At 38.8% G+C, this 18,558-nt stretch overlaps 1 protein-coding gene across 2 annotated transcripts; it reads left to right on the top strand.

Annotated features, from left to right (window-relative positions):
- Positions 1–4,315: 4,315 nt before the first annotated feature.
- slitrk5b (SLIT and NTRK-like family, member 5b) lies at positions 4,316–10,816 on the top strand. Of its 2 annotated transcripts, none has more exons than XM_039599725.1 (2): positions 4,316–4,545; positions 7,004–10,816. In XM_039599725.1, exons 1-2 carry the CDS (start codon positions 4,395–4,397, stop codon positions 7,660–7,662), a joined length of 810 nt encoding a protein of 269 aa, XP_039455659.1. In that variant the 5' UTR covers positions 4,316–4,394; the 3' UTR covers positions 7,663–10,816. The 2 variants fall into 2 exon arrangements, with proteins under 2 accessions (XP_039455659.1, XP_039455658.1); XM_039599724.1 differs by having other exon boundaries at positions 5,007–10,816.
- Positions 10,817–18,558: the final 7,742 nt, after the last annotated feature.

Here is an 18,558-nt window from a genome sequence, read left to right as displayed (position 1 = left end):
ATAATAAAAAGATCATTAGATCATTAGAGCAAACGCTGTAATTATGTAAATTGTTTAGAACAGTGGGGATGAAAAATATGGTGTAGTGTGCCTTTTATTAATGGAGCTGCCTGCCACATACGCAGCTGCCCTGGGCGCCTTGGGAACCATGTAGAAGGTGAGAGGTGTCATCCATGATGGCTGATAATGTGGCCAACATTCCCAGCCCACCCCCAGCCCACCCCCCGCCTCCTCAAGAGAGATCAGAGATACCCTCGGAGGCATGTACACAGACTGCCTGTTGTTAAGAGTGCTTGTAGCCAGAGATGTTTTTTCATGCCCCTACAAACACGCTCACGTTTTCTGCTCCAATCTGTCTTTAGTCTGTCTTCCTCCTCTACTAATTATTACTCCCATTCTCTCCGTCATTTAGTTGATCATTTAGTTCATTATCTACTTGGTGATGCAGCGTGTCAGGCTGTTTGCGACATCATCACCTCGAAGTCTGAATTTTCTCGTGAAGTGTTTAAGGTGGCCTCTCAAAGTTCCATTTGTCCAGCTCTTTCCCAGCAAGCCCTCAAACCTGAACAGCCGTATAGGTAATTTGTCCCTATCCTCATTGACTAAATTGCTTGTGGAGTTGCAAGTGCTTAACCTGTCAGGTCTCCTGTAAGTATATTGCTTTACTCCATAAATAACTAACAAGCCCTTTTAGTTGCATTCTATATCCCTGCTGTTTTGTAGCACATCATGCCTGGGAAAGGCATACTACACTATAATTACTTCACAGGTTCTCAAGAATATCATTGTTGTTAACCTTTTTCTCCCTAATTTCATTTTAATTTACAAGTGGAATACCCTATTGCTATCCAACTTACATTTATTGGCTGCTTCTTTAGGTAAGTAAGTAATATTTATTTATAAGGAACCTTTCACAGACAGGCGGACACAAAGTGTTGTACACAAAATAAAGTAAAATAAATAAATATAATTAGTCATAAAAGCTATACAAAAACAAGTTAATATAAAGAATAAATTAAAGTCAGTAAACATATTTTAAAAAAGCCTAGCTAAGCAAAAAAGTTTTTAACTTTTTTTTTAACAGAGTCAGCAAAGTCAGCTGAACATAACAGAAGTGGAACACTATTCCAGAGTCTTAGTGCAACAGAATAAAAAGCTCTGTCTCCCCAGTTTTCAGTCTCGTACATGGGACAATCTGCAGACTCTGAGCCTGTTATTGAAGTGTACTGGCAGAAACGTCTTTGGTAGAACAGTCTGGAGCCTGGATACTTGAGAATTTCAAAAGGAACTCTAAAATCTGTAATTCACCTTCTTAATACTTCTTGGACCTCAATTTGCCCTTAGAACTGCTTTAATTCTTTGTGTCAAGGTGCTGGAAATATTCCTCATTTTGTCCAAGTTGACACGATAGCATGAATCAGTTGCTGCAGATTTTTCAGCTGCACATCCATGATCCCAATCTCCTGTTTCAGCACATCTCAAAGGTGCTCTTTTGGACTGAGATCATTGTCGTGTTCAAGAAACGAGTCTGATAAGATTTGAGCTTTTGTGTTCTTAGCTGACAAGAGTGGACTGCTGCTGTAGCCCATCTGTTACACTGTTGTGATGCTCTTCTTCATAACTTACCGTTGCCGTCCTATCAGCTCAAAGCAGTCCACTCATTCTCTTATTGCCAACTTTTAAAAAACCCAACAAGGACTTTTTGATCAGAGAACTGCTGCTCACTTGACATTTTTCATTTTGCGTACCTTTCTGTGTAAACTCTCAAAATGGAAAATCTCAGTACAGTAGATCAGCAGTTTCTGAAATGCTCAAACCGGCCCATCTGGATCCAAAAATCACACTAATTTCAAAGTCACTTAAATCACCTTCTTTCCCTATTCTGATGCTCGGTTTGAACTTCTTTGCCTTGATCACGTGTACTTGCCTAAATGCATTGCGTTGTTCTCATCATTGTCTGACTATAATTCTGCGTTTTTAACAAGCATGCAAACAGGAGTAACTAAAGAGGTGACCCGTGAGCATAAAAACTACTACTTTTTGTTTTCTCTAAAATGAATAAGTTCACAGTAATTAACAGAACTGGAATAACTCATTGAAATTAAACTGTGAACTATGGGATATACACTGTAGATCAAAAGCTTTAGTATATTTTCTCTTCAGGAAAACTCAGATCAAGACTATTACAGTACAAAAACATCTTTGCATAATCCGCTGACATAATAATCCTGAAAAAAAAAACAGTCAGTGTTGTTTAGCTGTTTGCAATGTAACGTCCCTTCTGTTGTAACAAAGGCCTGTCAGAGCCCTGACAGAAACGCTTCTGCCAGACAAAGGCAGAACATTTCACTGGGATACCGAATGTTCTTGTATGCTCCAGCTGGACACAGATGACGAAGTATGGCGCTCCATCTGTAAGGAACATACATCAGAAGCACTACCCATCATGCTCTGTGGCACGGCTCCAACTCTGTTTGTGTATTTCTGACCTTGGAGCACATACACATTGTTAGTCATCATCCTTTTCTTCCAGTTATTTGTAATGCTGATTCTCTCTGTATGTGTGTGTGTGTGCCTGTGTGTGTGCGTGTGTGTGTGGAGGGGGAGAGGGTGAAGGGGAGAACACTGTTTTTTGCTCCCAGTTGGTGAAGATTATGTTCAGTGTCATGGAAGACTTGGAGAGATATTAAATGAGCCTCATATCATGTGATGTGTGTGCCTCGTGCTCCCTCTACACATTGTGACCATGGACAGAAATTAATTATCATAGTGCAAGGAGTGTAAACATATGCGTGAACATAAACAAAATGCAAATACACAAAGTCACATTTGATTTGATTTGATTTGATTGGTAATTTATTTCAAACATGTAAACAATATACAGGTACATTTAGAAAGTATATTGAATATATGGCTTTTTTAGTGTAATATGATGTAAGTCAGCTGCACAATACGTCAATTAACATAAATGCTAATTAATTCAGAAATAGTGGTATAATGATGGGGTTTAGCTAATGCTGAGGGCCTAGCCTCGGATAAGGAGAAAACCTCTGAAGGCAGAGGAAACAGACGCACAAATGAATTGCACGAACACTGAATGCAGCCTTCATACTCTTTAATATGAGCCACAGGCACTGTCCCTGATGTGCCTGCTCTCCTCCCATGTGAGCAAGAGCCAAGTGGGGAGGATGATGGATATAGCTCCATGAGGATACAGCAGTATGCAATGATAGTTGACATGTTTCCACATGAATGGCACCGCATCAGGTTGAGAAGGCCATGACAGGTCTTTTTCTTTATCCTGTGCACTATCTCTAAACTAACATGAAGTTTTGCACGCACCATGTGCCACCAGTTCAGATGCTACATCTGATAAATTAAAATGAGAGAAATGAATAATTCACTCTTAATTATAGCTGTGTGAGAACTCATTCCAGAACTGTTTGGTTTTCATTAAAGCTAGGTGAAAACACAGTCAGTGAGGACAATGACTCATGCTCTGTGTGACTCATAGTTTGCCATTCAGCTTTCACCAAACAGAGTAAGTATCACACCAAATTTAAGAATAATGATATTTTTTAATTTTCAAGCTCTCTACTGGCGGTTGTGGGATGATAGATACATATCCCAAAAGTGTCAAACTCCCAGGGTGTTCATGCAGTGATGCAGCCAATGGCATGGTTATTATTAAGGCTGCTCTGCACAGATCACATAAGCACTTCATTGGTGTTTCAAAGAGCTGAAATGGGATTACTGTGATAGTTCATTCATGCTGTAACCTGAATTTTGCCAAAATATTTTAAAGCATAAAAATCTAACAGCCCCGTACCTCTCACTGACAGAAGTGATATGGACAGAAAGCTGATCAGTCGAGCACTTTGCAAGGCACCCTGTGTCTTCATCAACGCGTCTCCGGGTGTGATGTCCAAATATAGCAGCTGGGACGTCAGAGGGAAAACTAACACAGTGTTTTTGGAAAGCCACCTGCCATTATGGGATTGACAGATTATGAAAAGCTGATGTAACTTGGCATCCCGGTGAGGGTTTTGTTTTGAGGATGAATAACAAAAAACGGTTTGATCAACCGCTTGAACACGGGGGCACGCCTAGCGCGGTAACATCGTTTGTTTTATATATTTAGATTTTTTTTCTTCTTTTTTTTCTTTGGAACATCTTTTAGGTCAACATCTTTTGGGGGCTGTATCTCGGTATAATGCTCCAGTGAGCTGATTCCTTGTGCATGAAATGACTTGACATCCTCCCGACCACCGAGTGCGACTCAGTGCGCGTGTGCCTGAGCGTCCACGGAGGGAGAGAGAGAATAAGCAACTTTGTGACCAAGCATAGCTGTGTCTACAGGAACAGCGTGGGGAGAAAAAAAGCATTTGACAGTTATGGTTGTTCAGCGTTTCTTTCATCCCGCATTAGTGACGACGAACGTGCTCGCGTACAATAGCGCCCGTTTCCTATTTCGTTTTGACGGATTAAAAATAAAAGACGCGCCGAAATACCCAGCGAGCCTACATCTTCATCAATGTGCGCGAGGTATGTATTTCCTACCAAGAGTTACACAAAAATTATGAAGGCTATCTTATCTCAGGCAAGGCGCTGTCATACAGAATGTCTGCTAATCTTCTGTAATTTGCAAAGCTTTGCATTTAAATCGGCAGCCTATTTAACAGCACTTCAGGTCTTAACAAGCAAGTATGATATGGGTTCCCCCCTCGCAGTGGATTTAGACTATTGTTTGTGCTTATGTCTTCCTTTGACCTTGCTTTTTTGTTGTTTGACATAGCTTGAAGGAGTTCCTTTCTTTCCTTCTTTTTTTTCCTCTTTTCTTTTTCTTTTTTTTCTTTAGCCGTTTTAAATCAGCAGGCACAAAGACAGAAGTTACCTCTGGGTAACAGCAATCAAAGCTTTGACTCAATCCGACTAGAGCTCTCTTGTTTAGAAGTTGCTTTCATCGCAGCCCGCCTGTTTTACATCATCATGTCTTTTATTTCTAGATGACATTGAGGATACCTTAGCAGGACTGTGAGCTTGGCCGTCATTTGCAGGAAAATGCATCTTTGGATTCCATATGTTTTGCTGAGTGCAACGTCAGTGTGCACTGTTGAGATGTTGAGCCATTATGGAGAAATATGTCAAGGACTATGTGCCTGTGAGGAGAGAGAAGGGGTGCTTACGGTGAGCTGTGAAAACAGAGGAATTGAAAGTCTCTTAGACATAAGCCCAGTGTACTTCTCCCAGTATCATCTGCTGCTTACTGGAAATCTTTTGAAAAAGCTATCCACCAATGATTTCGCTGAGTACAAAGGACTTACAATATTACATCTGGGAAATAATGAAATATCTGATCTTGAAGCAGGAGCTTTTAATGGACTGCAGGAATTAAAACGATTACATCTCAACAATAACAAAATTGATGCCTTGAAGGAAGAGTTTTTCTTTGGCCTTGATAGTCTGGAATATCTACAACTTGATTATAATTATATCACTCATATTGTGCCAAATGCCTTCAGCAGACTTCGACATTTGGAGGTCCTGATTCTAAATGACAATTTAATATCTGCCCTGCCCGTAAACATTTTCAAGCATGTACCATTGACCCACTTAGACTTAAGGGGAAATCAGCTCAAAGTACTTCCCTACACAGGTCTGTTGGAGCACATGAACAGTGTTGTGGAGTTGCAGCTGGAGGAGAATCCGTGGAACTGTTCCTGTGAGTTGATTGCTCTTAAAACCTGGCTCGAGAGCATATCATACACAGCTTTAGTTGGGGATGTTGTTTGTGAGTTCCCTTTTCGGCTTCACGGGAGAGACCTTGATGAAGTTTCAAAACAAGAGTTGTGCCCGAGGAGAGCCATTGCTGAATATGAGATGCCACCCCTGCCGCATTTGAGCACCGATGCATACTATAGAACCACGCCAGCTCTTACAGCCTCCTTCACTTCATCTGGGTTCGCACGGTCCTCATCAAGACCCACTAAGGGACCTCGACAGTCAGCCAAATTAAAATCAAGACCCACAGCTCGCATTTTATCCAATAAACCACAAAATTATGGCCAAATTATTTCATATCAGACCAAATCCCCCGTGCCTTTAGATTGCCCAACAGCCTGCACTTGCAATCTTCAAATTTCAGACCTTGGCCTGAATGTGAACTGTCAGGAGCGAAAGATCGAGCAGATCTCCGACTTAAATCCCAAACCTTACAATCCCAAAAAGATGTATCTCACTGGGAATTACATCACTGTGGTTCGCAGATCAGACTTTATTGATGCAACTGGATTAGACTTGCTTCATCTTGGTAACAATCGAATAGCCCAAGTATATGACAGAGCTTTTGCTGATTTGACAAATCTTAGAAGACTATACCTTAATGGCAATTTAATAGATCATCTTCCAGCTGATATATTTTACGGATTAGATAGCCTGCAGTTCTTGTATTTAGAATATAATGTAATTAAAGAGGTTGCGTCTGACACCTTTCAGCATGTACCTAAGCTTCAGCTTTTATTTCTAAACAATAACCTACTAAAAACTTTACCAGAGGGAACCTTTACTGGTCTGACGTTAGCCAGACTAAATCTTCGCAACAACCATCTTCGATATCTGCCAGTCAGGGGTGTGCTAGATCAGCTTACAGCACTGGTACAAGTTGATTTGTTTGAAAATCCCTGGGATTGCTCATGTAGCATACTGGAGTTGAAGATGTGGCTGGAGCAGCTCAGCACGGGCACAGTTGTAAACAATGTCATCTGTGGATCGCCTAAGAAACTAGCTGGAGAAGACATGAGATACATTAAGACGACTAATTTCTGCCCTAATAACTCTGACATACTTGCCTCCATGATCCCACCGTCTGAAGAATCTTTTCCTGGAAGCACTATCACCATAGAAACATCCTTGGACTCTGACACTCAGTACAGCACCATTCCTTTATCTGTGATGATTCTTGCCCTTCTCCTCATGTTCATTATGTCTGTGTTTGTGGCTGCAGGGCTGTTTGTGGCGATGAAAAAGAGACGTCAAAAGAGTCAAAATGAGCAGAATAACTCAATGAATGCTTGCATTAGCTCTCTCAACATGGAATATGGCCTTTACAAAAAAGGATCCATCCCCAAAGTCAGGACATCCAGCGGACATGTGTACGAGTACATCCCACCTCCTGCAGAATCTACATGCAGAACCACTGCTCACACCCCAACGGACAATAAATCAGCGGACGGATTTAGAGACTTTGATGAGTTGAGTGGCGCTTTTCTGGGTAACTCAGATGAAGAGGCAGCCAGTAATGTAATAAGCTCAGAATACAGTGCCACCACTCCAGAGCCTCTTAACAAGCCCTCCACCCCTCACCAAAATGATCCGTGCTACTACAGGGATATACTTGAGCCTGACAAGCACGCACGCTACAGCAATACGTTGCCATGCAGACATACAGCACATTCATCAAATCAGTATGCCACAGACTTTGATGCAAGGCATCAGTACGTTCCCCCTGAAAGAATACAACAGACAATACTGTATTGTACATCGCCAAGTACTGTTTATGTGGAGCCGAACAGGAGTGAGTACTGGGAACTGAAAGCAAAGCTTCACATTGACCCAGATTACCTGGAGGTTCTTGAAAAACGAACTACATTCACACAGTTTTAAGAGACTTGGCGGCCCACAGATGGTCAGAGTGGACGGATTTCTGTGATGCATCTATTTTAATCAGGAGTCGTAACATGTCATGAAAAAAAATAGGCATAATTATTTTCTCAACTTTAGTACAGTGCATTGGGAGCTACGGCGTGCACTTCTCGGAGTCATGCCTAACAGAAGTGAGCAAGAAAAGACAACACGCTTCATTTTAAATTATCACTTAACACTTTATCCCTGTTTTGTTTAACAGTTTGGTTTAATTTTAAAAATATAAACAAGAAAGCACAGATTCAGGGCTCTTATGACTCATCTCTATCCTGGAGCTGTATCATTGACAACAATGTGAGACTGAGCTTTAACTCCCAAATTAGCTGCATTTTATGAGTGCTAATGAACCGTGCAGACGACATGTACTTGTCCCAAAATAAACCAGGTTTTTTGTCACAGATACATGTATTGCTGCCAGTTCTGTCTTTTCAAATTTATTCAAAATGAAACACGTGCATAGGACTAAAACAAATTTGTCCTGCAAATAGATTTATAGCCATGAAGTTGACCTTTTAGGTAGACAAAAGTCACTTAAGCACTGAGCCAGACCCATTTAGCTATGCAGTCCTCCAGGATTCACAGCTCTGAGGTGATAATATTTAATGCATTAGATCATGGAATAAATTCTAAAGTAATGTTTCAACCACAGATTATGAGACTCATAAATCACAGCTCACTTGTTGGGAGATTTTAAAGAGAATAATCACAATAATTCATATCCTACAAATATATTGAACTGGCCCAGTACAATGAAATCCCTCAAAGACTACCTATCCCCAGCCTGACAGCACTTAGTGATTATGATTATGAAAGCATGTTGGCCTGGAGTTAAATTTGATGCATTGTAATTGTGCTCAAAAATGTTGTAACTAAAACATTATAATCATAACTGTATTCAGGTGTATTGTAAAGGAAAGAAAATGAGCTTTAACTGCCGTTGTTTGTCATGTGTTACAAATGTGTGCAAACAGTGTGTCTGGCATTTTACATAAACACACGCTTACACCCTCATCTGTTACGTGTACCACTACCAAAGCAGTCCACAAAAAGAATATATATATATATATATATATATATATATGCAAATTTTGACATCCACAAGTTTACATCAAAACACAGTCCTGTGAAATATTGAACTTATAATAACTCTTTACTGTAAGTGTCAGAATGTGTCTACTGTAGTATCCCAGTTACAACAGATTTGAGTGAATTTACAATACAATGAGATATATCTGCAAAGTATTCTGTCTGAAACTCAGTTCAGATTTTTCAATGTTTTGGCCTTAGGCTCATACACTATAAACATTTGAGTAACTGCAAATTCTTATGCAAACAAATATGGTTATCGAGCTTTTTGTCAGTTATTTGGTTTATTATGTTTTATTTTATATAAAAAAAGAATGCACTATGACTTTTACAGGTCAAAAATGATGTCACTTTCTGAAATGCACAATGTAGTAGTGTGCATATAGCCATAGAAATAGATTTAATAATTTCATACATAAAGATTACATCTGTCAAAAACTCTTGCACTATGCATAGATATGGATTATCCTTAGACAATCTCTGCAAACCTGCCCACCGCTCATCCCTCCGTCACCAAAAGCATCCATAAACACAAAATTTAATAATACTATCACATCCCATAACTCCTCATTTGGAATTCAGCACACATGAATATTCAGAGGTACTTTTGTACCACATTTTGGATAATTCATTTATTCGCAAAAGTAATATATTTTTAATTACATGTGTTTTTAGGGGAATACTGAGTGGATTTGCTTGGCATTGTTTGTCTCATTTGTTCGGTTCGGGGTCGCAAGAAATTAGACAGTTTTACTGCAATTAGCAGTCTCCGCTTGTCTCTTTCTTAGGGAGGGATTGATGGTTAGTGTAACAACTGTGTAAAAATCTGCAAGCGCTTTAGCATTATGAGATTGAAAAGCACAACAAATGAATGCAGCGATTGAATGGATAAAATGCATAAAATTTTGAATGCTCTAAAGGAAGCTAAACACATCATGTAGTCATAACGCCGCCTAACCAGTTTCTAGGTCAATAGCGAATGCCTAGAAATGTGACTTTCCCTGTGAACATGCAGCAAATTCACATCATATGCAGTGTTATGCACCGAACCTGTCATTTTAATTCAGCTAATTACAGGACATGGACCTTGTCTGCATGTCACCAAATATTACACTGCAGTATTAGTCATGCTGTTTACCATGCTGTTTACAGTCTGGGTTTGTTGCCTTTCACGTGTTCAGTCATTTTGTGATTCTTTTGTCACTTGACCTGTCTCTGTGCTTTAGAAATTCAGCAGAACAAAAGAACTGAAGTCTGCACAGAAAATAAAAAAGCATGTACCTACACAGCAGGTTTGTTTTTAAAGATTACATTGCTGTGAGTCAGTGTTGAAAACAATGTAAAACTGCAGACATGCACAGACTGATCCACAAAAAATGTTTGTGTTGTGAACAGTGACTGGCATTTAATTGATTGTTTCAGTTCTCAAACTTCTTTTTTACATGTGTCAGTTTGTACATCCCAGACTAATGGAACAAAAGAGTGGATAATCCAGTATTAAAAGGAAAATGTATTCTGTGGGAGATTCCATGCTTAATTTTATTTATATAATTTTTTGTTTGTTTATTTTTTTTACAGAATCTTGCAAAAAAGAAACTGCGTAATCGAACAACAGGATTTGCTGTATATAACAGAAATTTGTAATCTGTTTTCTCTTGGTCAGATTTTTGTAATCATTGACCAAATGCAGATTTTTTGTCACATGTAAGACTACAAATATTGATCATCCAAAATTGTGTTAAATTGAAACGTGACTGTCCTGTGTATATGTGCAAATGTTCAATTTGCAAAGAAGACAAGGTGAAGTCAGTGTCTTATTCGATTTTGTTTGTTTTTCATATGAAACAGTGATTTCCTGTGTAAACCTTTGATTTGTAAATAGAACACTTCATCAGCCTTTTCATGCAAACTTGCATCTTTTTTTGAAAAGCAAAAACCTGGTCTCTTCTTGCAAAAACACAGTACAACTAGGAATATGTGGGGTAAATATATCTACAATGTGCTGTTTCTTTAGTTGTTAGCTAATGAATAAAACATATGCATTCATTTGATACACTCGTGTTTGTTTTCCCTTCACCCTTTAAACCATGTTCTTTGCAGCAAATGTCATAGTGCACATGGAGGAGAGAAAGTGTTGCGCAAAAGCTATTGGCAGTTTTTTTTTTCCTTTTTTTCTTTTTTTGCTAAAATTGTTATATCTCATTCAAATGTCTCAATCAAGAGGCTGTCATAGTTTCATTCGGACAAATTGGAAATAACGAGAAGGCTATGTTATATAATCAACACCAAGATGGAATATTTATTACTTCAGGATGCCTTAGGATTACTCAGTCACACTCAAAGCTATTTCAACTAACTGCTTAAATGATCAATTATGCCATCTATAAATGCTTATCAGATGCCCCAAAGGATTATGACAGCTGCACAAATAGCAGTGCCAGAATAAGCCTTTGGTGCTATTGCAAAACTAGAGTTTGTTGTACATGTTTGACAACAAAATGTTTGACACTGAGCTTCCCGCAGCTACAAAAAAATGTATTTGTTGTGTTGCCGCCGTTGTGTTTAATGCTAAAAAAAGAAATTCTTACAGTAACTGCAATATGAACACATCTGCATCCCTATACTAGCAGAGAAACTATACACTTTGCAGAAATAGCTTTCTGGAAGCCCAGTATCCATGGAAACATCCAATTACCTGACACAGAAAAACAATCTAGAGCAAGAGGTACAATGTCAGCACAGAGTTGAACACATTTGTAACTCAAAGAGTTGAGATTTAAGTGAACTGTGTCTTGCGCACATCTCTAAATTGCACACCTTGTGCATATAGACAAAAGGTGATTTGTGGGATACATGTGCTGCAGCATTATATTTAACCATAACTGACAGACAAAAATGTGACTGAAAACTGTCAGTTCTAATAAGACGAGTAACAACAGATCAGCGTTTGACTGACGCCATTTGTCAGACTGATGGTGTTATGTTTCTTAGCTGCTTGAAGACTCCAGTTTTTGTGAGGCAGGGGGAAATTAGGGCAGATCTACATTATGTAAGCTTGAAGAGATGTGTCAGGCACTGTGAAGGCAGCATATGACTGTAAGCATTCACCAAAGGAAAAACCTTTGCTATCTTCCATCGGGGAAGCAAACTTGATAGGAAACTGATTCAGAGCTCCTTGAATTTTTCTTTCATGGTGAAGATTTGAATCTCACACCTTTTGTGTGGTTTCCAGTTGTTGCTCTCATTCTGTGTTTCTGTCCCAGAAGATTTTTCAGTCTTATTTGCAGCAATGCTCCTTTTCTCTCTAACACACACTTTGTATGTGTGTGCGTGGATTGGAATGCGTGTGTCTGGGCGCATAAATTATTGACTCAGAGTGTATTCATGCTTGCCTCAAGGACTTTAGCCTACCAACGTGGCAATACCTTTTTCCTCTCTTTTCATCTTTCAGCATTTTTGTCTAGAAAAAAAAAAGCTTCACACAACTCACCACCAAACTAAAGGTCTTTAGTAATAATTGATGTATTCCTTCTCGAACATAAACTGCCATTTATCTATGTCCAATGTGCTGTTTAATAATGTATGCCAGGGTAATGTCCGTTTTAGACTGATTTCTAAAGAAATGGCATGCTGTTGGTGGGATAAGGTGATATTTACAAGCCCAGATTTTGCTTGGTATTGCCAGTATATTTGCAACAACTGGAAACAGTGTGTCTGAGACAGGCTAATATTTATGAGGGTTTATCCAAGCTTACGACTGCCAACCTGAGAAAAGTGACAAAATCCTCCCTCATCCTCCCATTAATAGTATTCACACTAAACATAAGAATGATATTTTACATCAAGAAAAGAGAAAAGCTTTGGCAATGGGTGAGCTAAAATCCGGTCCTGTGAAAACAGTGAATTTATGTTTTTAGGAGGTTTTCATAGCTCTTGAATTCTAACAATGCCAGACTTGCTGGCTGTATGCATAATATAATTCTCTGAGATTTCCTGCCAAAACGAAACAAATTAAAATTAATGCACTTTTTAAATGTGGGTTCCTCTGACTATCATGTTTTCCTCTTTCAGTCACAAGCATACTGCATACTTCTGCTGCCCTGCAGAGTGGCTCATCTCACATTAACCTCTGTCTGTGCCCCGATATTCAACCACTTCTTTTTTTCCAGCCCCTTTTCCTCTTGGCTCTTCATTGCATCAAGGGCATGTCCTCCTCTATATCTTGGCCTGAAGTGCTGCTGTAATTGCTATAAGAGAATGGCATGCTTGTTGACCTGTAATTCATAGCAACAACACACAGGCCATTGAGAACATCCCACGTTTGTGAATTATGTAATGAAGTATGTCACTATACTGAAACATCTTCTTTTTGTTTGTTGGTTTCATGATACATTTATTTCCAAATGCAGCACACCAGCATGAGCCACTACAAGAGCGTCTCCCACTGATTTGAAAAAGATGTGACCTGAAAGGGCCCTGTTTGTGTATCCTCCTTCAGTTGAGGAGAAGGAGAGACATAAACCTCACAGTGAAAAAGCATCCGTGTCTGAACAATGGTAGTGCTCTTAAGATCAGACACTTGCTTCTACAGAAGCCATTCAAACAAAACTGTAGGGCAAGATTATACATTTTTATTTACAGTCTGGTCTGCTTTAAATGGGAAACACGTATTCTCTCAGCTAAAGCAGTTTGTAATCATATTTATGATTATTTCAAACAGTCTCTTCTAGATGTGTCACACTTCCAAAACTTAAAACGTCAAGATAAATCTGACTTGGCTGTGAAACTGCTCAATGGAGCTCTATGATGCGTGAGTGGACTATTATAGATTGCCCATGTACTGTGGCACTCTGAATTTAAATGCAGATGTACTTCTTCACTGCTGCATATTTCCCTCTTCTCCTTCCTGACCATGCCATCGAGTCAAATAGACAGCTGGGGGAAGTAGCTCACCCTTGCCTTTAAATGTCTGATTGTTTAGTTTGTTTTGACGAGTAACAGTGAATCAGATCAAACATTTTTAACGTTGAAAAGACTAAGGCCTCTCACATACTGTCTGCCTTTTGCATATTTTTCCTTGGACAGAAAAACATCACATTAAAAAGTGCACTTAATAACTGTGTGTAATATTACTCCAGTTGTGCATTCTTTCTAATAGGCTAACATTCAGTCCATAATTAAACCCTTAATGCAAACCTTCAAGTGGAACATTTTGTACCAGATTTATAAAGTGATAACAGCTAAACCTTAGAAAATTAGTGTCACAAGGCTGTGCTCAGATTTTAATCTCTTTAAATGATGAATTCCCACTGAGATGCTTCTCTTTTGCAACAGAACTGTTAAGTCATCACTGGATTTTTCTTTTTTATTATGCATAATGTCAAGGTTTTGTGGACGATTCAAAAGAGACTTGATCTGCAGTATGAAGGCTGGGTACATTACCAGCTGGTACAAAGGCCTCTTATCTCACCATTATGCTTAGAGGTACAGCACAAGTAGTCTGGGTAATGAACTGACTTTTGTGGTTTATCTTCCATTTATTTGGTGTTATCTTTGACATGGTTTGATGTTGTTTCATTATAACCAAGCCACAAACCCAAAGCAATACAAGCAAGGGCAATATAAGAGCTAATCTTCATTCAAATTGCAATATTTTTGCAGTGGAAAAGGGTCACGTACAATGACCTGCTGTTCCTGTTGAGTAACACTGCAGCTGACTAGACACTACAAGTGATACACTACAAGTCACAACTAAAAGTGTTGGGACGCTAAGATTTAAATGAAAACAATACAATAATTTGTAAATCTCAGACACCCATATTTTGTTCAGAGTGAAAAACAGAAAATATGTCAGATGTTTACTGTAATACATTGTGCTATTAAATGGAAAATATTAACTCAGCTTGAATTTGGCAGCAACACACCACAAAAACATTAAGAAGGGGGGGGGGGACTGGAAAAGAAGTAAAGAAGCAACAGCTGGAGGAACATTTTACAGTTAATTAGTTAAGTTAATTGGTAACAGGTCAGTTACATGATTAGGTATAAAAATAGCATCTTTACTTCTGTCACTGCATGAAAAACAGGAATGATTCTGGATGGGAATCACCACATGGGCTCACGAACACTTCCAGAAATCATTGTCAGTGAGCACGGTTCACCATGCCATCCACAAATGCAGGTTAAAGCTCTATCATGCAATGAAAAAAAACATATGTGATCCAGAAAAGCAACTACCTTCTCTGGGACAAAGCTCGTTTAAGATTTATTGAAGCCAAGTGGAAACTGTTCAGTGATCAGACAAATTGAATTTTGAAATTCTTTTTGGAAAATATGAACGTAATGTCCTCTGGACTAAAGAGGAGACAGCCCATCAGGCTTGTTACCAGCATTCAGTTCAAAAGCCTGCATCTCTGATGGTATGGTGGGATGTGGAACTGGCAGCTGGGAGATCTGAAAAATCACTGTTAATGCTGAAAGGTATAAACAGGTTTTATAGTATATACAGTATATATATATATATATATATATATATATATATTCCATATACAGGTTTTAGAGCAGCCATGCTCCCTTCCAGGTTACCTCTTTTTCACAGAAACCCCTGCATATTGCAGCAAGACAAAAGCACATGCTGCAACTATTACAATAACATGGCTTTGTGCTTGAAGAGTCTGGGTGCTGGCCTGCCTGCAGTCCAGACCTTTTACCAGTTGAAAATATTTGGTACAAAACGAAATGCAAAATATGCAATGAAGACCCAGGATTGTTGAAAAGCACACCATTCCTCTCCCAGAACTCCATCATCTGGTCTCTGCACTTCGCAGACTTCTACAGAGTGTTGTTAAAAGAAGTGGGGATGCTACAGAGTGGTGAACATGGCCCTGTCTCAAATCTCTGGAGACCTGCTGCTGCCATCAAATTCAAAATGAGCTTTTTTGTTGTTTTTTTCTTCAGTGTGAACATTTGCTATGTTTCTATGTTCTGATGTAAAGGAATTATTGCTTTGATATTTGGAAATCACTGCAATCTGTTTTTATCTACTTTTTGCACAGCATCCAAATTTAAATTGTGGTTGTACATATAATGTACACATAATCTCAATTTCTGAGTCATGTTTGTTCAATATTGGATTTCAGATTTTTTATTTATATTAATAGCAAGGTTTTGTGGACTCACAGAGGACACCTGATATACACCATGAAAAAAGAAAAGAAAGAGCATGGCACGCAGCAGCAATTAGCAGCCTCTTATCTCAGCAGTGTGCTTAAAGAGCACAAGTAGCTGTAGATTTGGGTTCAAGGGTATTAAAATGGTTTGCGTAGAGCATCTTTGCTTTATTTGGTGCAAATCGCATGGATGAGGGGGCTTCCTGAATCTTTTACAGAGTCTTGTCTTGTTTAATTAAAACCAAGCTGTAAAGTGAAATCAGGCAATATAAGGAGGGGCCATATAAGCGCTAATAATTACTGAAACTGCAATATTTTGCTCTGGCACAGGGTCAAATAATGCTACACCCACTGATCTTGCTCAAGGACACTGCAGTTGACTAGACACTATGGGTGACAGGAGAACCTACTGTGGCCTTCATCTCCACATGTTCTTTTGGCATCTGGTTCAGTAATTTCACAGCACGAGGCATGGCTTAAAAAAACTGCAACATAACCCCTGGCATGTCAGACACAGGCTAGTGTCCACTTAAATCACTGTTCTCTTCAAGTTGTTTCATAGAAAAAAAATGTAAACACCTTCTAGATATTATTCTGCTTTCGTCTCTTTTTTTATCCATGTGTTGCAGTTTCTGAGCTATTTGTACTTAACCTGACTTGGTACAAAATGTAAGAGTAATTCAAGCACCAGTGTTAAATTAGGTGTCACTGTTATTTTAATCATCATCATATTTTTGCAAAAACCATTTCTCAGTGCATTTCGGTCACTGAGAAAGGCCTATTTATGTGAGTGCCGCGAACACCGGAGTAAAGTTGGTGGCTGAGATGCTTTTATATTTAAACTTGAAGATAATTTTTTAAACAGTGTATAGTTCAAGGCATACTACTCAAAACTCTCGTGACAGGCTTATGGTGTACTGTGGTTCCTAAAAGCACTTTTCTGTGTTTCTGTCTCTCTTCCCTCTGAGTATCCTGTGGGATTTACAACAAGCTACAATGGATCCAGACAGATGGCAAGGTGGGGGTGTTGGGTAACCATCTACTGAACCCCAGGGAGTACTGCCATATACAAGCTGTCAAACAAATGTCTTCACTCAGAATTTTATTTGTTGTACTATAATGAGATCCTGAATTTGATGTTAATTTTGCACAATTGCGCAGACATCCAAAGGAAAGTGAATGCAGTGTTATTGCCTTATTGTTTGCTCTTGTTAAGAACTTTGTGAATATACTCCCTTATTAATTATTTTCTTGTTGTGCCAGCAGCATTTTCATATCCTCTATGAATGCATCAGGGCAACAAGGCCATCAGGAATTTCCATAAAGTAAAGAAGCAAATAGGTCATGAATAACATTAATATTCAAAAAGAAGCACTTCAAAGAGTGGTAACCCAGTGCCTCAGCATTAACTACATTTGACCATTCATATCTTCCCTCATTAACAACCCTGAGAAGCTTTATTTGCTGAAGGCTGTGTACTGTAGGCTGGTGGCAAGTGCATCAAAACAGTTCTTTCAAGTTTCTCCTTTGTGTTAAGTATCGTGCAGCTACACAGCTCTTAACAAGTCAAAAGACTGAGAAGGCCTTCTGAAAGCATGTGTCAGCTCTGCTAATACTGATGAAGCTCATAACAATTTATGTAAGACACAACTTCAGTCGTTCACTGTTGACTGGATAATTGACAGGCTATTGTTGGTTGACTGCCAAGATTTCCCAAGAGATGTGTCAAATTTGTCCAGTCAACCACTAAAAGACTTCACATATTTTGACAAGGATTGTTTCTTTTTTTACAAAAGAGTATGCTTTTAGAATACTTAGAAAGATGTCATAAGAACACAAAAACTAAACAAACAGCAGCCCGGAAGTGTGTCATGCTCTTTTGTGAATAACTTTTTTAACAGCATGTGCTTTCAACCTCAACTTTATATTCTCACATTCAAAACTCCACCACTTTAGTAAATCTTACAGGCCCTCATTTGTTAAATGTTTATTATATATATTTGCTTTCTTTTTTCAGTAATGTGAGTGTGTCTATCTGTACCATTGCTCTCATATTATCACTTCCACTCCAGCCTAGAGTGAAAATGTGCATATTAATGTTAGTGTTATAGATCCTTCAGTCTACCGCTTCTCTAATATTTTTCACACATCCATGATCCTCAGATGATGGATCCTAATGAACTGTGTGGTTTTTGTGTGTGTGTGAAGTTTTTGCCCCCTATAGTACCGGTTTTAAATTGACATTTGTGGCTTTAATTGATTGACTCTAACAGCCTCAACAGACAGCCAATAACTTTCATACAACACCTTTGTAACAATTATATCTAACATTTCCTCTATTGGTTGATCATTGATGTATTTTGTGTTGTGTTGCGCAATCATTTACACTTTACCTGTTAAACATTGACATGTTGGCATTGTCACTGTGTGCATTTTTCAGTAGCATTTGCCATAAAGCACAGCCATATAAAGATTATCATAGTTACAGACTCCAAGTCTTGTTCTAACATGTATGTGCTTGCAGAGTGAAGCATTCTACTAAAAAATGTTTCTTATCTGTAGTGCTTTTGAACAGCATTAACCCCGACACCTCGTCTATTTC

Source organism: Oreochromis aureus, linkage group 16, assembly GCF_013358895.1.
Source record: "Oreochromis aureus strain Israel breed Guangdong linkage group 16, ZZ_aureus, whole genome shotgun sequence".
Taxonomy (NCBI): domain Eukaryota; kingdom Metazoa; phylum Chordata; class Actinopteri; order Cichliformes; family Cichlidae; genus Oreochromis; species Oreochromis aureus.
Note: the sequence above shows the minus strand (reverse complement) of the source record. Positions and strands in the feature narration are given on the sequence as shown.